This window comes from Martes martes (assembly GCF_963455335.1).
Source record: "Martes martes genome assembly, chromosome: 5".
NCBI lineage: Eukaryota > Metazoa > Chordata > Mammalia > Carnivora > Mustelidae > Martes > Martes martes.
In genome coordinates, this window is record NC_137892.1 from 101,646,524 (window position 1) to 101,668,739 (window position 22,216).

General features: G+C 39.2%; 1 protein-coding gene across 1 annotated transcript in view; it reads left to right on the plus strand.

Moving 5' to 3' along the window:
• The window catches only part of UIMC1 (ubiquitin interaction motif containing 1), a 130,191-nt gene that overhangs the window by 102,123 nt on the left and 5,852 nt on the right, over window positions 1–22,216 (plus strand). The window contains exon 11 of the mRNA XM_080803896.1: window positions 21,706–21,784. Within this exon, the coding sequence (XP_080660022.1) occupies window positions 21,706–21,784 (79 nt within the window). The remainder of the gene's footprint in view (window positions 1–21,705; window positions 21,785–22,216) is intronic.

Genomic DNA, 22,216 nt, shown 5'->3' on the forward strand with positions numbered 1-22,216 from the left:
ATGCTTAACAACTGAGCCACCTAGCTGCCCCTACCATTATTGATTCTTTTTTTTTTAAGATTTTATTTTATTTATTTGTCAGAGAGAGTGAGCACAGGCAGACAGAGAGGCAGGCAGAGCAGAGGGAGAAGCAGGCTCCCTGCTGGGTAAGGAGCCCGATGTGGGACTCGATCCCAGGACCCCGGGATCACGACCTGAGCCGAAGGCAGCTGCTTAACCAACTGAGCCACCCAGGCGTCCCAAAATAGTTTTTTTTTTTTTTTTAATTTATTTGACAGAGAGATCACAAGTAGGCAGAGAGGCAGAGAGAGAGAGAGAGGAGGAAGCAGGCTTCCTGCGGAACAGAAAGCCTGATGCGGGACTCAATCCCAGGACCCTGAGATCATGACCTGAGCCGAAGGCAGAGGCTTAACCCACTGAGCCACCCAGGCGCCCCTACCATTATTGATTCTTAAGAGAGAAGCCTCTTGGGTTTTTTTCTGGGGTTCTTTATATCTGTGCTGCCTTTCATACCAGTTTCTTAAAAAGAAAATGGCCAGCTTAATTTTTACTGTTGTCTTGCAGAAGGACCATGGGTTGTGTTTGTTTTAAATACAAACATAAAATTTGACATAAAAATTGAGAGAACAGTAGTACTTTGAACCCCAGCACCCACACATTCATCAACTCATGGTCACTGCTGTATTACCTATATTCCATCCATAACCTCCTCTCCACAGATTATTTCAAATCAGATCCCACATATCCTTTCATTATATTATTACTGAGTATCCTTGGAAGATAAGATCTGTTTATTTTTTAATTTTATTTTTTAATAGATTTTATTTGAGAGAGCACTAGAAGGGTAGAGGGAGAGAATCTTCAAGCAGACTCTCTGCTAAGCACGGAGCCCAACGCAGGGCTGGATCTCATGACACATGAAATTATGACTTGAGCTAAAACTGAGAGAATTGGATGCTCAACCGACTGAACCACCCAGGCACCCCAAGATCTCTTTAAAAGAAAAGCCAATCTAACCATTATACTGTTATACCTAAAAATTATTATCAAATATTTGGTGAGTTCACATCTCCTTGAGTCTCCTGATTGTTTGAAATCAGGATCCAGTGAGGTTTATACAATGTAGAGGGTTTTTGATACTGATATCTTAGGCACTCTTAATTTACAGGAGTCACACCTGCAAAGTGTTCCTTTTTAAGACTTAAAACACTCATGATTTCTACAGATAAGTTTAGGATTGTTATTAACAGTAACTGTGCCATAGACGTTTTTATTCCCTCCACAGAATCTTAATAGTGCTATCCAGGTAGGCCCTCTGAAAATGTACTCTTTTAAATCAGAGTTGGTAAACTTTTCTTAAGGGGACAGATAGTAAATATTTTAGGCTTCGCAGACCATATGGTCTCTGTCACAGCCATACAACTGTAATCTCATAGCACAAAAGCAGCTGGAGATAATAGGTAAATGAATTAGGTGGCCATGTTCTAGTAAAGGTTTATTTCTAAAAACAGGTAATCAGCCCATAATTTGCCTATCCCTGTTTTACAGCATTGGTTTTTCAGAATGTGTTCTATAGATCACGAGAGTTCTGTGGAGGTGTGGAAAGGGTATGGTAGCCAGTACTAGTATTGTTATAAGAGTCTACCTTTACCACCTACCTCATTCATAACTCTGCTTTTGAGTTTTTATATATTGTGTGTCAAATGAGATTTTATTTGAAAACAGAATTCTTTCATTTAGGAAGAAGTTTTAGTTTACAGTAAAAGCTTTAGTTTACAGGTCTATAACATATTCCTAGTCTTTATAACATTGACTCCTATTACTATTGCTTTGTGTTAAGCACTATGCACTTATGTATTTGTACTTACCCTTATCTCATCTGATCTTTGTAGCAACCTTAAAATTAAATTCTGTCATTCCCAAGGAGTAGGAGGTAACTTTGTCAAAATCACCAAGCTAGTAAATTGGATTGTTTGACCTTTTTTTTTTTTTTTTTTAAAGATTTACTTACTTGAGTTAGAGAGGGGCAGAGGGAGAGGGAGAGAGAATCTCAAGCAGACTCCCCCCTGAGCAGTAGAGCCTAATGCAGGGCTCTATCTCATGACCCTGAGATTATGACCTAGGCCGGTATTAAGAGTTGGAGGCTTAACCAACTGAGCCACCCAGGCGCCTCTGGTTTGTTTGGCTTTTTATTACTAAGACAGGAATTCTCTGTATGTCCTGAATACTAGTCATTTGTCACACACATGTTCTTAAGACAATTTCTTCTAGTCTGTGACTTGCCTATTTTCTTTTTTTTTTTTTTTAAAGATTCCATTTATTTATTTGTCAGAGAGAGAGAGCGAGCACAGGCAGACAGAGTGGCAGAGGGAGAAGCAGGCTCCCTGCGGAGCAAGGAGCCCGATGTGGGACTCGATCCCAGGACGCTGGGATCATGACCTGAGCCGAAGGCAGCCGCTTAACCAACTGAGCCACCCAGGCGTCCCCTTGCCTATTTTCTTTCTTTTTTTTTTTTTTTTTATTTTTACTTGTTGGTTATTTATTTTTATTTTTTTTTAATTTTTATTTTAATAAACATATAATGTATTTTTATCCCCAGGGGTACAGGTCTGTGAATCGCCAGGTTTACACATTTAACAGCACTCATCATAGCACATACCCTCCCCAATGTCCATAACCCAGCCACCCTCTCCCTACCCCCTGGCAACCCTCAGTTTGTTTTGTGAGATTAAGAGTCTCTTATGGTTTGTCTCCCTCCCAATCACTTTATTGCCTTTTTAGAAAAATTAAATGACCATGTAAGTGAGGTCTTGGTTCTCTATTATAGTTCACTGATCTGTTTATCTTTATGCCAGTGATGCAAATATCTTGATTATAGTAGCTTCATAGTAAGTCTTGAAGTCAGGTAGTAAATTTCCCCTTGTTCTTTTTTTAAGATTGCTGGATATTACAGTCTTTTGCATTTCTATATAAATTTTATACAGTCAACGTGTAAGTATATTCCTTAGTTTCCAGCTTGATCTCTGTTAATATTTTTCTTGAAGTATATTTTATTTGATAGAACAACTTAACAGTGTTAGCTATTTCAGCCCTTTTATGTCTACTGTTTACCTAGTATATCTTTTTTTAACATATTTGTATTTTTTTAAAGATTTTATTTGTTTATTTGACAGAGAGATCACAAGTAGGTGGGGGGTGGGGAGGAAGCAGGCTCCCTGCCGAGCAGAGAGCCCCATGTGGGGCTCGATCCCAGGACCCTGGGATCATGATCTGAGCCGAAGGCAGAGGCTTTAGCCCACTGAGCCCCAAGTGCCTCTCTCTCTCTCTCTTTTTTTTTTTTTCCCCTAAGATTTTATTTATTTGTTTGAGAGAAAGAGTAAGAGAGCACAAGCAGGGGAAGTGGCAGAGGGAGAGGGAGAAGCAGGCTCACCACTGAGCAGGGAGCCTGATGTGGGTCTTGATCCCAGGATCCTGGGATCGTGACCTGAACCAAAGGCAGATGCTTAACTGACTGAGCATCCCATGTACTCTGTATTTTTATTTTTTTTAAGGATTGATTTATTCATTTGAGAGATACAGAGAGCACATGCTCAGGGGGCAGAGGGGCAGAGGGAAAGAGAAACTTAAGTAGATTCCACGCTGAGTGAGGATCTCATCACCCTAAGATCATGACCTGAGTCAAAAACAAGTTGGTTGCTTAACTGACTACACCACTCAGGTGCTCCAGTATTTTCATTTTTATTTTTAAAGTGAGTCTCTTCCTGACAGCCAACCATTGTTTCATGCTTTTTATCCATTCTGTAATCTCTAATTTTTAATTGGAAAATTTAGTCAGTTGACATTTAAAATGTAATTACTGATATGGTTGGATTTAGATCTGTCGTTTTATTGTTTTGTTTGTCTCTTTTGGTTTTTTCCCTGTTTTTTTTTTTCTTTCTTATCCTTTGATTATTTGAATATGTTAATAGAATTTTTTAAAGCTATACCTCTTTGTATCTTTAGTGGCTGCTCTGGGGATAGTAGGCTTTACACAGTCTACTTACACCACTTTTAAAAAAAGTGTAGAAATCTCATAACTGTATAAGTCCATTTATGGTATTTTCCCTTTTGTTTTATGCTATAGTAGTCAAATGTCACATGTATATCTCTATATATTTTAAACCCCACAAAACAGTGCTAAAGATTTCTGTGTTTTTATCAGATAGTAATCATTTCTAATACTCTGAAGTTCTTCCTAATGATCTGAGTCCATATTGTATCATCCCCTTAAGCCCGAAGAATTGCCTTTAGCATTTCTTACAGTGTAGGTCTACTGGCCACAAACTTAGCATATTATTATCTGAAAAGTTCTTGGTTTCACCATCATTCTTGAAGGATATTTTTACTGAATATAGAATTGGGTTGATATGTATTTTTTTCCCGTTAGCACTTTAAAGACTTTATTGCACTTTCTTCTGGCCTCCATACTTTCTGATAAGAAATCTGTGATCATTCAAATTGTTGTTCCCCTGTAAGTTGAAAACGTCACATTTGCCTCATTCTTTTTGTATGTTAAGTAATCTTGAATTTTATATTGGACACTGTGAATGTTATTTTGTGGATATTCTAGAGTCTGTCTTATTTCTCAAAGTATTGTTTATTAGTTAACTGGGTTGGAATCAAACTGCACATTCTTGTTTGGGGTGGCAGTTCAAATCTTAATTTGGTTCTTTTATCCTCAACTGGATTCTCTCTTGTACATGAGTGTTTCTGGAGTCAGTCAGATACCTGGGTAGAGTTTATTTACAGAAAGTGGGTCTTCTCTTTTCAAGTTTTTCCTCTCACCATATTCATCAGTTTGGATATGTCTGATGTTTTTATATGCCTAGATTCAGGTTAAACATTTTTGGCAAGAATATAACAAAGGGAATGTTGTAGTCTTCTAAATGAATCATGTCTTAGTTATTTGGGGCTGCTGTAACAAAGTACCACAGACTGGGTGGCCTATAAACAACAGAATTTATTTCTCACAGTTCTGGAGCCTGAAAGTCTGAGATCAGGGAGCCAGCATTGTTGAGTTCTAGAGAGAGCCTTCTTCTGGGTTATAGATCACTGACTTTTTGCTGTGTCTCATGTGATAAAAGGAGATAGCTCTGGTTTCTTCAGCCCCTTATGATGGCACTAATCCCATTCATGAAGGCTCCACTCTTTCATGAGCTAATCACTATGCAAGGGCCTCACCTTCTAATACTATCACATTGGGAGTTAGAATTTCAACATATGAATTATGAGGGGACACAAACATTCAATCCATAACATCACATCAAGGGCAAATCATCATCAGTTTGTACTAGTGACATTGTTAAATTTGATCTTCTCTTTAAGGTGATGTCTACCAGATTTTTTTCTATGAAGTTTCCCTTTCTCCTTTTTGTGATCAGTATGTCATCTATGGGGTAGTGCTTTGAGGCTATATGAATATTCTTTTCCCAAGCAGGCTTTCACCCATGGTGTTAGCATCAATTGGTGATTCTTGCTTAAATTAATTATTACTATAACAGTAAATGATTTTTTTTTTTATTTCTACCGTTCTTCTACATTGATTAGCTGACATTCTTTTGTGAAGAGGAACTTTCTTCCTTATCCCCTGTTAGTATTTTTTAATGTGGAATGAACTCATGGATTCATTTTTTTCTTGAGGTTTTTTTTATTTTGAAGTCATCTCTGTGTTCAGTGTGGGGCTCAAAATTACAACTCCAGATCAAGATTTGCATGTTCCTCCAGCTGAGCCAGACAGGTGCCCTGGATTCATTTTTTAAATTCAGTGTGTTGTAATTCATTCTTTCCAGTAGTCAACTGGTGTTCCAGTTGTTCCAGATTTGATCAGTGGAAGTCCCTTGAGGTTGTCTTCTGTAAATTTTGGGCATGTGCCCATCAATTTTTTTGAGCACTTCCTTTTTACTACAAGAAGTTATGGGTTACCATGACTTATCCTGTTTAGATCTGGAATTTGCCATTTCCCAATGGCTCTACTCCTAATCATTAGGCTGTTTTGCCTTCTAACAGTTTTTTTGAGCATCATGTCTTTATTGTAGAAGATTTTAGGGAAATTTTATTCAGAAAAAATTTATCCATGGCCCTGTCCAATCCAGACCACTGCTATCATTTGATATGTATCCTTTCTTTCCTTTTTTTTTTTAAACATAGTTTTTACTGGCACATTTTATGTTGAGCCTAGTTTTTATTTTCATTGTTTAACAGTATAACGAATCCTTATAAATTTATTTTCCAACTACAGCAGTATCAACATATGACAGATCTTTTTCCACTTATAACATGCCTCCCATCCACCCCCCCCCAACTAGATTTTGGGGAAGCAATTTTTAGGCATATATCATCTAAAATACTTTAATATATATCTCTAAAAGGTAAGGACTGTTTTTTAAAAAAATACAGCCACAGTACCATTATTACACCAGTCAGCATCTCTTTTCCCTAATTATCTCATAAGTTTTTAAAAATGTTTGTTCAAATCAGGGTCCAAACAAGTTTTACACATTGCATTTGGTTGATGTCACTCAAGTCTCTTTTAATCTCTGTTATCCTCCTTTCTCTCTCTTTTTTTCTTTACAGTTTATTTGTTAAAGAGAGTAGCTTTTTGTCTTTCAGAATTCCCTTTCTGGATTTTGCTGATTGTATCCCTGTTCTATCTTTAGTGTTACTCTGTTCTAGACAGCGATTTTCTGAAAACTTCTAGTTAGATTTGAGGTTTGATCAGATTCAAGGTTTGATCAGATTCAGTATGGATTTTGTTTTTTTTGAGAAGAGTATGTTATAGATGATATTGTATGTTCCATATTGCATCAGTTTGGGAAGCAATCTTTATGATGTTATCTTTTATGATGTTACGATTGATCAGTAGGGTCAACCTAATTCATTCATTAGAAAGCCAGTGCTTTCAACTAATGGTCATTGGTGATCATTGCCTAAATCTGTTATTTCATGAAGGGTGTCTCCTAATATATTTTTTAAAGATTTATTTATTTATTTATTTGAGAGAGAGACAGAGACCTTCTGAGTAGGGGGAGGGGCAGAGGGAGAGAATCTCAAGCAACTGCCTGCTGAGCACAGAGCCTGCTGTGGGGTTTGATCCCAGGACTCTGAAATCACTACCGGAGCTGACTGAGCCACTCAGGCACCCTGTCTCCTAATATTTAAACAGTTATAAAGTGGTATGTATGAAAAAAAAAAAGGCAACATAGAAAAATCGTTTACACCCTCCCCCCACCATTACAGTTAATATTTTGGTGTATTTTCCGCTTTTATTTTGAATCCCTGCGTAGTATTTCATCTTGTGTTTGAACATTAGGTTGTTTAAATATTTCATTGTTACAAATAATGCTTTGATAAAATATCTTTGTCTTATGAATCTCATTTAAATTCAGATGATTTCCTCAGTATCGATTCCAAAAGTATAATTCATGGGTCAGTAGATATGAATTATTTTAAAATTCTAGATAAATATTGTCGAATTGCTTAAATAAAAATTCCAGCTGTTAAAGAAAAAAATTCTGCAGTAAATATTATGCACAAGTACTAGTAAGAACTAGACAAGTGACTTTTTCTAAGACCTCTAAATTGTTCAATACCCCATAGATTGAGGAATTTTGTTCATAAAAATATAATGGTGGTAGACCCTTTATTTCTGTGTCTTAAGTAGGGATTATGTGACTTAAAGATTTTTCTCAGTATTTACTCTTGCCTTTAGCCTCAGGTTGGGGGGCACTGCTAAGAATATTTTTACATTATTACTTTTGTCTTTGTATGGATAGGTATTGAGCAAGCCTTGCTGACACTTTAGATGCAATGGCTAACTATAGCAGCACTGAAGGTTAGGGTCTCAGGAGCTCAACATTCAAGTGCACCTCTTGAGAAAGCAAGCTTATCTCTAAACTTGAGAGGAAATTACTACAACTTGAATAGGACAGGGGACCTTTATGGCTTCTCTGAAACAAGACAATTTGGTATTGCGGTACTGGCTTTGGAGTCTTACAGACTTGGAATTGTATCCAAGACCAGGTATTTACAGAATTGAGGCCTCAGAGTCTTTATTTTGCTCATCTGTAAATTGGACCCAGTGATGCCTGCCTGTTTTAGGGTTGTTTATACTTAGGAAGTGTCAACATAATCATTAGAGTATTTGAATTAGAAGCTATCTTTAATAGAATAAGATTATCAAGTCTAGTACCTGAGAGAGCAAAAGGAATTTATTTATTGAATGGAATGAGGTAGATATGGCTTTTCTGTTCCAAAAGTTATTTTAGATCAGACTCAAGAGACAATTTCATCTAAGTTATAATATTCTATTGTTTTCTTTTTTTAAAGATTTTATTTATTTATTTTGAGAGAGAGAGTGTGTGCACAAGCATGGGGGAGGGGCAGAGAAAGAGAGGGAGAAGCAGATTCCCCACTGAACAGGGAGCCAGAAGTGGGACTCAGTCCCAGGACCCCAGGGTCATGACGTGAGCTGAAGGTAGGCGCTCAACCGACTGAACCACCCAGGCACCCCCAAAATATTCTCTTGTTCTTTTTTTTTTTTTTTTTTTTTTTTTTTTTTTTTTTTTAAGATTTTATTTATTATTTATTTGACAGAGAGAGATCCCAGTAGACAGAGGCAGGCAGAGGCAGAGAGAGAGAGAGGGAAGCAGGCTCCCCGCTGAGCAGAGAGCCCGATGCGGGACTCGATCCCAGGACTCTGAGATCATGACCTGAGCCGAAGGCAGCGGCCCAACCCACTGAGCCACCCAGGCGCCCTATTCTCTTGTTCTTAAAGCCAAGAAAATACTCTTGAAAACTTGTGAATAAGAAACTACCTTGCCAAATTGATGAATTATATATATGTTTATATCGAGTGTCAATTTTATGCCAGGAATGTAGAATACTGAAGTGATTAAGAGACAGTCTGCTGGGGGAGATAAGTAGGTAAAGCAGTAAATAGAGTGTTGTGTGAAAAGTGCTGTGATAGATGCACAGAGGGCCCTGTTTAAGTGTAAAGTTTGGGGCCTTCTTGGGTCAGGGAAGACTTCCTGGGTACTGCCACTGTTAATGCTGGGCCTGAGTTATTCTGAGAGCAGTATGGAAGATTGGAAGGGTTGAGGCTAGAAACAGGGAAAGAAGTAACAAAGGAGTGTCAGTGGAAGTGGACAGGTAGGAGAATCTTTCAGTGAGAGAATCAATCACACTTTGTGACTGGGGATCAGGTTGAAAGAAGGGAGCTTTGATTTAGGTTTCTGCCTAATAAGCCCATTGTAGGGTGCTCAACTTAGAGAGTCCCCCTGAGTAAAATTCAGAAGATGACTATATTATTTATACTGTATTATTTATGTTCCTTTACTGACAATCCCAATCAATAATTTATATATAGCACCTACTATAACCCAGGTACTCTTACACAAGCTGAGAATACAATTCTGAACAAAAGAGAAATCTGTGCTCTCATGAAACTTACATTCTCATGGAGAAAACAAATGATAAATAAAACTTAAGAAAAATAAGGCAAGAAGCAGAGGATAGAGAGGGAAGGGCAGGGAAGGCAGTGGGTGGCGGGTGGAGGGGAGCTCTTAAATTATTAGATCAAGGAAGACTTCTTAAGGTGACATTTGAATCGAGTCATTCCAGGTAAAGGGAATAACTATAAAGCTCCTAAAGCAAGAGTATGTTTGACATGTGTCTTACAGCAGCAGAGAAGCCACAATGGGTACAGTGGGATGAGCAACAGGGGAAAAGAGAGGAGAGATCATATCAGTGATCAGATTATCTGGGTTTTTGCACTTTATTCTAAATATGATGAAATGCCATAGAACGGTTGAGAGCAAGGAAGTGATGTAATCCAACTCTGGCTACTGTGTGAAATGTAGTCTGTAGAAGGCCAGTAGCAAAAGTAGAAGTGAACAGGAGGCACTTGGAATATTCCAGTCAGGGTCTAATGTTTCTTTGGATCATAGTGATAGCTGTGAGGTAAAGAAGTTGCCAAATTTGGGATGTATGTTGAATATTGAATTTACAGGATTTTCTGGAGTAAGACAGACAGAGAAAACTCAGGTGATACCATAGTTTTGCCCTAAGCAACTGGTTTAGTTATGACTCCATTTTTTGAGATTAGGAAATTCAAGGGATCCAAAATAGCCAAAACAGTCCTGAAACAGACCAAAGTTGAGGGTTCACACTTCCTAATTATATAACTTACCAATCAAGACAGTATGCTGCTGGCATAAGGAGATAGATAAATGGATGGGATGGATGGATGGATGGAATAGAATTGAGAGCTCAGAATTAAAACCGTACATTTATAGCTAACCAGGTTTCGACAAGGCTATCAGAATAATTCAGTAGGGAGAAATAGTCTGTTTGACAAACTGAATATCCACATGCAAAAGAAAAAGTTGACTCCTGCTTCACACTATATACAAAAAATAGATCAAAGACCTAAATGTAAACACTAAAAACTCTGTAGCTCTCTTAGAGGTAAGTCTTCAGGATCTTAGATTTGGCAGTGGATTCTTAGATATGACACCAAAAGTTTAAGCAATATAAGACAAAAATAGATAAAATAGATAAATTAGACACCATCAAAATTTAATACTGCTGTGCATCAAAGGATGCTATCAAGAAAGTAAAAAGAAAAATATACAGAATGGGAGAAAATATTTGCAGAATTTATGTCTTTTAAGGGTCTGGATTCCAGAATATATAAAGAAGTTTTACCATTCAACAACAAAAAGACAACCCAATTGAAACAAAGGACTTGACCACAATAGCCAAACTATGGAAAGAGCCTAGAGGTCCGTCAGCAGATGAATGGGTAAAGATGTGGTATATAGATATACAATGGAATACTATGCAGCCATCAAAAAACCAAAATCTTGCCACTTGCAATGATGTGGATGGAGCTAGAGGCTATTATGCTAAGCAAAATAAGTCAATCAGAGAAAGACTAATATCATATGATCTCACTGATAAGAGGAGTTTTAGAAACAAGACAGAGGCTCATAGAGGAAGGGAGGGAAAAAATGAAACAAGATGAAACCAGAGAGGGAGAGAAACCATGAGACTCTTAAGTCTTGGGAAACAAACTGAGGGTTGCTGGAGGGGAGGAGTTGGGAGGGATGTGGTGGTTGGGTGATGGACATTGGAGAGGGTATGTGCTATGGGGAGTGCTGTGCATTGTGTAAGACTGGTAAATCATATACCTGTACCCTTGAAACAAATAATACATTTTATGTTAATTTAAAAAAATAAAAAAAACCCAAAGCACTCAAGTGGATATTTCTCCAGAGATGTACAAATGGCCAACAAGCACATGAAAAAATGATCGGCATCATTAGTCAATAGAGAAATTCAAGTCAAAACCACAAGATACTTCACACCCATTAGGATCGCTATTTAAAAAAAAGTAAAAGTAACAAATGTTGGCAAGAATTTGGAGAAATTGGAAACCCCCCCAAGTACATTTTCTGCGGGAATATAAAATGGTGCAGTGGTCCCTCACAAAAATTCCTTGGTATGCATTACTGATATATGCGACAGCTTGGATGAACCTTGGAAACATATGTTAAGTGAAGAAAGCCAGTCACAAAAGACCAAAAATAGTATGATTCCATTTATATGACATGCCCAGAATAGGCAAACCCATAGAGACAGAAGTAGATCAGTGGTTTGTCTAGGGCTGGAGGTTAGCAGGGAAATGGAGAGTGACTGCTAATGGGAACAGGTTTCTTTTTCAGTTATTGAAGATACTATAAAATTGATAGTGGTGATAGTTGCACAACTATGAATATACTAAAAACCATTGAATTATACTTTAAGTTAGTGAATTATGTGACTCATAATAGTGAGATATGTGACTCATATCTCAATAAAGTTGTTGTATCAAGACAAAAAGAACAGTGACTCCAGAGTCAGGATGGATACTAGAGGTTTGAGGATAGCAGAGGAGAAATTAAATAGTCTCTGGGAGAGTAGAAGAATAAACTGACTATGGAAACATGATGATTGCTGAGCAGTACTGAGGGGCCACTTGAGGTGTGTGGTCTTAAATATACTGTGAGCCCGTCAGCACTGCTGTGCTGCTTGTAAGGACACGTAATAAGTAGGTAGAAGGTTGGATTTAACCAAAATAGTTTTTCCAGGGAGTACAACAGAAATTAGAAATGAGTTGAGAGAATATTCAAGGGAATGGTTAATATGATAACCGTGAAATCTAAGTTAGGTAAAAAGTGGGGCCATGACAGGGTAATGGACAACGAAAAGGTGATAGTCTAGAATTGGAACATCCCAGTGGGGCTGAAGGATTACTGGAATCAGGATATTAGAGGGAGTGACTTGGAAGAGATGGGTGGTGGTGATCAGAGATCAGAGAACAGGACATCTGAAAATGAGATCTTGGAAGTGGCACAGTTATTATTGGCAGGCTCAACCAGAACCAGGGTTGAGGAATCAGGGTTCTTGAATTGGAACCGGAGAACACAGAAAATGAATTGGCTCTTTCTTACTTCTCCCAAGGATCGCACATAACTGGTACCATTTGAGATGCAAAGGACAGAGGCTAATTCATTACATACAATGGATGTCTTGGGCATTAGGCCTACTTTGCTCTCGGAACCCCACTTGAGAAGGGCTGAGATGGTATGATCCACGGGAGTTGATAGCCAGAAGGTCAAGGAACTGAGAGGCCAGCGTATTGGACAAACCATACCCTAGGCTGAACCTACGAAAACTGCAACTTCATAGGCTTCAGACTAATATGTAGATATTAAAGTCACCAAGAATGATGGCAGGAGTGGTGAAGAGATAAGATAGTAAGTGCTATGTTAAAGTTTTCAATGAATGGCCGGGAAGTGGTGTGGCTGGTAAGGGGCACGTGACCAGGAGGATAGTAGATGACTTCAGCTGGCGGGTAGCAGGGCTAGCACAATGGATTGTGTTTCAGACTAGGTTTTTCTAGTAGTCTGGAAACAAATGAGAGGCTGTTTACCCCACCTCCAGGTCAGTAGTACTGTGGTGTAAAGAAGAAGAAATAGCCAGTACTTGAGAAGTGCAAAGAGAAACAGTATCTTCGGAGGACAGCCATCTTTCAGTGAGACCAAGAGGATGAAGGAAACTTTCACACAAGCAGCTGAAAACATCGGGGGTTTTAATGATCACTGACACGGGTTCCAAGGGAGAAAGTCATTTTGAGAATAGGAAGATCAAGTTAGCTTACAAACGTCCCTCCAGATGACAGTCAGGTGGGGTTGAGAATCTAGGTGATGAGAGCTGCCATGGGACGTTTGGATTTCCCGTGGTGTCCAAAGTAAACACTTAAGGTGGGGTAGGATTAGTCGTGGTTCTCTCTTAAAGGAGCAGTGCTAGCCAAAGGAGGTGTCCACATGACAAAAATGTTCTATATCTGTGGGGTCATATATGATAGCCAGTAGTCACATGTGGCGATTAGCACTTGAAATGTAACACACACAAAAATGAAAAAAATATCAGTGAACTATGAGACCATTTTTAGGTGGCCTAATACACAGGTAACCACGGTCCCTATAGGGGGGCAAAGGACAGAAAAAAAATTTTGAGGAATTAATGACTCAGAAAATTCCAAACTTGATAAAAACTATAAATGTGTTGATCCAAGATGTTCTAGGAAGCACAGGCATAAGAAACAGCATCATAGGGGCGCCTGGGTGGCTCAGTGGGTTAAGCCTCTGCCTTCGGCTCAGGTCAGGATCTCAGGGTCCTGGGATCGAGCCCCGCATCGGGCTCTCTGCTCGGCGGGGAGCCTGCTTCCCCCTGTCTCTCGGCCTGTCTCTCTGCCTACTTGTGATTTCTGTCAAACAAATAAAATCTTAAGGGAAAAAAAAAAGAAATAGCATCATAAATTTTAAAAGCACATCATAATCACGTTGTTTCAAACCAGAGATAGGGGGAGAAAAACCCTGAATATCATTCAGAGAAAAAAAGACATGTTACATGCAGATGGGAAAAATAAGAATTAATCAGATTTCTCGTTAGGAACAACACACTGCAACTCCATATGGTTCTGTCTAATAAGCAGATATTAAAGTCACCAAGAATGATGGCAGGAGTGGTGAAGAGATAAGATTGTAAGTAGTATGTGAGAGGAAGTGGGGTAGCTGGTGGGGTGGCAAGAAGACAGTCAGGCAAAATCTTTTAAAATTCTGAAAGAAAAAGGTTACCAACCTAAATTTCTATACCCAGCAAAGCTCTTTGAAAAATGAGGGCTACTAAATGTAATAAAGTATCTCAGATTAGATCCAAGAATATTTAGGGGGGTGGTAGTAGAATAGTAGAAAAACTGGTGAAATTTGAATGAAGTATGGAGTTTAGTTGATAGTTGTGTACCAAAGAGGTGCCTGGGTGACTGAGTCAGTTGGGAGACAACTGTAGGTCTCAGCTCAGGTCTTGATCTCAGGGTCGTGGGTCCGAGCCTGTGTTGGGCTCCACGATGGGTGTGGAGCCTACTTAAAAAAAAATAAAAAAAATTGGGGGCGCCTGGGTGGCTCAGGCCTCTGCCTTCGGCTCAGGTCATGATCCCAGGGTCCTGGGATCGAGCCCCGCATCGGGCTCTCTGCTCAGCAGGGAGCCTGCTTCCCTTCCTCTCTCTCTGCCTGCCTCTCTGCCTACTTGTGATCTCCGTCAAATAAATAAAATCTTTAAAAAAAAAATTATGTACCAATGTTAATGTTTTAGTTCTGACAAAGGTACTGTGGTTACGTGAGATTTTAACATTAGAAGAAAGTGAGCGTTATAAAGAACGTTATAAAGAAATTTCTGCACTGTCTTTCCAATACTTTTTTACAATTCTAAACTATTCCAAACTAAAAATGTTATTAAAAATTTAAAAGATTAAATAGAGACTTTTCAGATATACTAACACTGAAACAATTCATCACCAGAGACTTATTCATAAGTAATATTTAAAGTCCTTGAGGCAGGGGCGCCTGGGTGGCTCAGTGGGTTAAGCCTCTGTCTTTGGCTCAGGTCATGATCCCAGGGTCCTGGGATCGAGCCCCACATGGGGCTCTCTGCTGGGCAGGGAGCCTGCTTCCCCCTCTCTCTCTGCCTGCCTCTCTGCCTACTTGTGATTTCTGTCTATTAAATAAATAAATAAAATCTTAAAAAAAATAATAAAGTCCTTGAGGCAACAGGAACACTACAGTGGACTGGATTGTGTCATCACGCCTCATGTGACTGAGGAGCTGAATTTTAAATTTTATTTAATTCTAATTGAGATTTAAGTTTAAATAGCCACACATCTCAGAAAATGGTAGATAATTCTAATGATAGCCTTTTTGTTGGGTCTTTAAGGAGAGGCTGGTAATACTGAGATAGGCATCATGCGGATGGAACAAGCCTCCCCTTCTTCCTCTTACCTCCCACTGAGGAAGTGCTAGGTTGGAGGATGGTTAGTCTTAGCAGGACCATACATACAATTCTGTGGCCTCTCTTTTTTTTTTTTTTTTTTTTTTTTTTTTACAATTTTTAAATTTATTCATTAGAGGGCTTGCGAAAGCATGAGCATGGGGCTGGGTCAGAGGGAGAGGGAGAAGCAGACTCCCTGCTGAGCAGGGAGATGGACATGGGGCTGATCCCAGGACCCCAGGATCATGACCTGAGCAGAAGGCAGATGCTTAACTGACTGAGCCACCCAGGCACCACTGTGGCCTCCCATTTTTTCTGCTGATTTAGTTTTGAGTTTGAGGGAGATAGACTGAGTAGAATTTCTTTTGTTTGTATATATGATTTCCACTCTCCTCAAGGAGTCATCATCTTCACTGTTTACAGTTCCAGGCCACATGTTTTTACTTTTTAGAGGGGTTTATTTGAGAGAGAGAGAGAGAGCAAGCACATGAGCGAGGGGGAAGGGCAGAGGGAGAGGGACAATCTCTGCTGAGCAGGGATCCAGACTTGGGGCTCGATCCCAGCACTGAGATCATGAACTGAACCCAAGGCAGATGCTTAGACTGAGGCACCCAGGCACCCCCACATGTCTTTATTTTTTTATTTTTTATTGTTTTAAAGATTTTATTTATTTATTATTTCACAGACAGAGATCACAAGTAGGCAGAGAGGCAGGCAGAGAGAGAGGAGAAAGCAAGCCTCCCTGCTGAGCAGAGAGCCTGATGCGGGGCTCGATCCCAGGACCCTGAGATCATGACCTGAGCCAGAGGCAGAGGCTTTAACCCACTGCGCCACCCAGGCACCCCACATGTCTTTATTTTTGATTGCTTGTCTTCTTTAGATTTTGGAAGCAGTGTAGAAACAAATGTTTACACGGTATTGATAATTGTTCTGTAAGGTTTTGGTTACTTACTTGACCAGGTTACTTACTTGACCATTCTGTTTGTACAAATTAGTATGAGAACTAAAGATTAAGACCTAATCTAAATTATAGATAAGCTGGGCACTGGTTCTAAGGGTAGTCTTTTTTTGTAATATTTTTTTTTATTTTTTTATTAACATTCTAAGGGTAGTCTTAAATCTTTAGATAAAGCTAAGAAGTAAAAATAATCTGGAATAATAATGGGAATTATATAATAACAACAACAAAGGTTTGTTGAGGACTTTCTGTGGGCTGGACACTGTTACAACTTATTTGGATTATCTGATAGGATCTTTACCAAAACCTGTGAGGGTAGATGCTATTACCTCATTTTGTAGGTAAGTCAACTGATACTAAGGTTAAGTTACTTGCCCAAGTTACTCTATCCAACACAGCTAGTAGAATCCAACTTGGACAACTCTGAAGTCAATGCGCTTTATTCTGCTAGGTGTTGCTGCTTTTTTAATGTATTAACAGTGCCAAGCCAAGTCCCAAGCACAGCTCCTGAGGATGTTTTCCATCCGGTGTTACATAAAGGCCTGAGTTAATGGTTGTAGGTTATAGGTGGCTCTCTCAGCTCTCAGTGTTATCCCTCCTTTCTGTTCTATCCCTCCTACCTGGTAGTTGCTTTTTGGGTAGTTATCCTCAGACTCCATTGCTTCCTTTTGAAATCTTTGGCTGTTGTCACCAGTAGTTAGGTTTTTGGACTTAAATTTCTTCCTGCAGCTATTTGAAACAGCTGTGTCAGCCCTCAGAAACTAAAGTTGTAGGCTCCTTTAGAACAACATATACCTTCGTGCTCCTTCATAGGATAATATATTTCAAAGGGGAAATGTAGCTGTAGGGTCCAGTCCAGTTCACTCTGCTCATAACATTTAATAATAGAATTAGCATATAGTTTTCAGCCATGGGCCAAATCTCTCCCCTCATATTCTTTTCCACTTGCCCACTCATTTACCACTTATAACTTTTTCTTTTCCCATCCTTTACCCTCTTATTTCCCAGGAAAGGCAGCCTGCTCTTACAAAACAACATACGCTTCTTTGTTTTATTTTATTTTATATTTTAAGATTTATTTATTTGACAGAAACAGGTAGAGAGGGATCACAAGCAGGGAGAGTGGAAGAGGGAGAAGCATGTTTCCCACTGATCAGGGAGCCTGATGCGGTGCTTGATCCCAGGGCCCTGGGATTATGACCTGATCCAAAGGCAGACGCTTAATGACTGAACCACCCAGGCAGCCCATTAAGATTTTATTTTTTTTAGCTTTACACCCAACATGGGGCTTGAACCCACAACTCTGAGATTAAGATTTGTACACTCCCACCAGTTAGGCTAGCCAGGTGCCCCAACATATGCTTCTGTGAAGTTAGACTCTTATTGTGTTCCTGGTGCCATGTTTCTTTGTTGTTACTGTTTTAGCTTTGTGATCTTGATCAGGTTATTTAATATTCATCATCTAAAAAGTACAGATAATCATATATGCCTTGCAGAATTGTTGTAATAGAAATTATGTTTATAGGGGAGCCTGGGTGGCTCAGCGGGTTGAGCCTCTGCCTTCGACTCAGGTCATGATCTTAGGGTCCTGGGATCGAGCCCCGCATCGGGCTCTCTGCTCAGCAGGAAGCCTGCCTCTCTGCCTGCTTGTGATCTCTGTCAAATAAATAAATAAAATCTAAAAAAAAATAAGAAATTATGTTTATAAAGTCCCTGGCACAGAGCATGTCCTCATAAAACAAGAGCTTTTTTGAGTACATTTCTGTGATTTAATTTGGCAAATGTTTATTAGCATCTAATCAATGCTGTACTCTGCTGAGGATGCTGAAGAAACAAAACCCAGAATCTCTGAATTCAGAAAGTTGCTTAGTGTAGAAGGGGGACTGACATATAAACAACAACAGAAATGTGCTAAGTGCAATAGGGGTATATAAAGTGCTAGAAGCATTTCTCTTCTCAGCCTTGCCTGTGTAGTGCTTTCCAAGTATTTCTTTTGGAAAAATACTTGGTATTCAAGATGGAGGACAAATAGAGAGAGGGAAAAAAAACAACCCTTAAAGGTTTCTGTAATCTGTGAGGTGCCATCGTTCTGAGAATTGATTTCAGCAAGACACTTGATAAAATCTCTCATGAAGTCCTTATACATAAGATGGAGAAATGTGGACTGGCTGGTAGAATAGGAGGTAGATTTGAAGGTGGTTATATGGCTATGTCCAGGATGGTTTTCTCCTACAGTACTTTATTTTTACTTACAAAATCTGTAGGTTGGAAGGAACCTTAGAAATAGTGTACTTTAACTTGTATCTAAGAGCTCTCTATAATCTGGTCTTTTTTTTTTCTTCCCTTTTAATTTTTAATTCAGTACAGAAAAGAATATAGTGCAAAAATATGCCACCCTCCTATTGCATTCCCCAAGTGTCCCTGTCATCCTCCCCAGAGACAAACACTATTAATAGTTGCTTGTGAGGGGAAAGAGGGAGGGAAGGAAAGAGTGAGGGAGGAGGAAAAAAAGTTGCTTTGTGTATATGTGATCTTGTTTTATTATGCATATCTTTTTACACCTTATGTTATAGTTATTTAGTGTATGTGCTGTCTCCCTTAGTAAACTGTAAGCTTAAGAACAAGGACCCTGGGGCACCTGGGTGGCTCAGTCGGTTAAGTGCCTGCCTTCAGCTTAGGTCATGATCCCAGGGTCCTGGTATGGATTCCCCACATGGGGCTCCCTGCTCAGTGGAGAGCCTGCTTCTCCCCCTCCCTCTTTAGCTCCCCCTGCTTGTTCTCCCCGGCCCCTGTCAAATAAATGGATAAAATCTTAAAAAACAAAACAAAACAAGGACCCTACTACATAATTTCCTGTATATCCCCCAAATTACTTGCACATTGAAGATTCTCAATAAATACTTGCTTGATTAAGTATTTAAAGGAAATTTGGACCAGGAAGAAGACAGGCTTATTTAGTAAAATGCCATAGGTTTCTTTCCTTGGCCATGTCATTTATTATAACCATTTTCCTCAGTGACCTGGATGAAGATGTAGAAAGCATGCTTGTCATATATGCAGATGACAAAGCTGGAAAAGAGAGTTGATAGCATCAGATGACAGAATCAAGACTGGAGATGATCTTAACAGACTGCAATGTTCAGCTGAAAAGAACAGGGATAAATATAAAGTCCTGTGTTTAAGGGGGGGAAATAACCAACAACTTAGTTACCTAAGTATAGAATTAGGAGACTTGTCTTGATAATATTTTATTTGAAGATAATTTGGAAGGGTAGGGGATGAATCTTAATTACCTTTAAGCTCAATTTAAGATTTTCAACAAAGCAAATACAGTCTTGGCTGGATTAGTAGAATATGAGTCTCCGTGGGTTAGTTTGTAGTTCTTGTGTTCTCTCTACTGGTCAGACTACTTGTTGAGTATTTGGTCCATTTGGGGGTTTCACACATAAAGAGAGAGACTGACAAATGGGGATGTATATAAAGGTCAACTAGGAACGTAAAACTTGGGTATAGGAAATCAGACTGATCTAGCTCTATCCTGAGTTCTACCACTTAACCATTTGTGATAGCTTGGCAAAGTTAATTCCTCTGAGTTTGTTTCCATACCTTTAGAGTAGGGCAGAATAATAATACCAATCTAGAGGATTGTTTTAAAGATTAGAATTAACCTAGGCAATCAAAAGCTTCTGCACTCATTAGAGATTGGATTAATGACTAGATATATTCCCTGCTTTGAAGAAGGTTACATTTCAGTGGGGCAGACAACTGAGTAAATCCAAGATTGTAATGTAGCTTGTTAAGTGTTCAGAGAGCTGACTTATGGAAAAGGGGGTAAACTTACTCATACAGCCCCCAGTAAATACAGAATGAACTGGATTGTTGTGTAGCAATAGAATGAGTTTCCCTAGGAGGAAGTGAATTCCCCTCAGTGAATGTATATAATCAAGTTGAGACTGTATGATTACTTGTTGGGGATGCTTATAGAAGGCATTTTTTTTTTTATGAGTAGAGGGTTGGACTAGAAGGAAAGGTGAACTATGAACAGCTGGGGGCCAAATCCAGCCAGACATCTGTTTTTGTAAAGTTTTATTGGAACATACCACACCCCTTATTTATGTGTTGTCTATGGTTGCCTTCTACTACAATGTGGAGTTGGGTAGTGTGACAGAGACCATATGGCCTGCCAAGCCTGAAGTATTTACTGTGGCCCTTTAGAGAAAGTTTCCTGACTGCTGACTAGATCAGTGCTTTACAAACTAATTATTTTGTGAACTGATAACCTTCCTAAATTCTATGGCATGGGAATTTCAAGTCAAGAGGGAAGAAAAGATTGGAAGTGAGATGGTTATAGTTTTTCTTGTTACTGCAAAGATTGAAGACTAGAAAACAGTTGATTAACCTCCCAGATCTTTTAAGAGACTGTTATTTTATAAATAGATGCCTTTTGTTGTGAGACAAAGTATTGGTATGCCACCTGGGCTAAAGCTGTTTATATCCACTAGCACTGGAAGGTGGTCCTAGTGTGGTGGGAAAAACTGGTTATGTTAACCATTGTGAACTTTTTTCCTCTTATAATTGGAGCACTTCCTAGAGTAAAGATTAGAGCTAATATGGGTACTCATATAGATGTAGCTATCATTACTGTATGTCATAGAATACATCATTGGAGTGTGTGTCACACCAGACAGAATTTTGGTTGGGAAAATATAAAGGGATTCAGTGTTGCTAGTTGGGGTACTACATAGAACCTTTCCTTATGTGGACTAGATCTTTTTTTTTTTAATTAAAAAATATTTTTAAAAGATTTTATTTATTTTACAGAGAGAGAGAGAGAGAGTGCATGCCTGAGCATGAGCCGGGGGAGGGACAAGTCGACTCTGCACTGAGCACAGAGCCCTTGGGGCTCCATCTCACAACCCTGAGATCATGACCTGAGCTGAAACCAAGAGTGGGACACTTAACTGACTGTGCCACCTGGGTGCCCCTCAACTAGATCATTAGCTCTCATGGCAATAGGGGATAAAAAGATATCTCCTTAGCAGGAATATCTTACGGCTGGCAATTTCAGTTCATACATTACAGGTGTTATTCTCTGCTAGAAAAGCAGAGGTTTCCCAAACAGTGCACTTTTTCCAGGGGAATAGGATTTTAAACTTTGCTTCTTCGCATACGTTTTGTCTTTTGTATTTGGAGTCTACTGCCAACTAACAGTTTTTTTCTTTCTCTTTCTTTGTCCCTCCCTCCCTTCTGCCCTCCCTCTCCCCTACCCACCCACCCTCCCTTCCTCTCTTCCTTGCTTCCTCTCCCTCCCTCCCCTCCCTTCCTTCTTTTTTTGTTGAAAGTATTGACTCGGAGACAAAAAGAGGCCAAGAGCAAGAGTGACAGTGGGACAGTTGCCCAGACTTCCCTAGACATTGACAAGTAAGTAGGTATGCTGTGTTCTCGGAGCTCTTTTGACATACTATGGCTTATACTGAATAAAGAGATCCATTCCTCTCCTACCCTGGTTTTCCTTGGCCTTCCAATCACTTCATTGCTTTGATGTCTGAATTTATTTTTTTATTCCCAATTTATGTTAGTGTAAATGGCGTCTGTATTTTTTTATTCCTAATTTATGTCAGTGTAGATGGCCTCTGTATGTTTAATTACCCTGAAAAAGTCCTGCCACCCATTCCATTTGTACATTGCTCTTAGATTTCTGTTTTCTTTGAATTTGTGTATTGGTGTTTGGTACTTTTGGGAAGCAGTGAGCTATTTTGCGATGTAATGGTACAGAAGTCGAGTTGCAAAAGGTTGAGCAATATAGGTGACTTCCTTGGGTTGTGGGTTGCAGCTTGACTAAGAAAGAAAGTA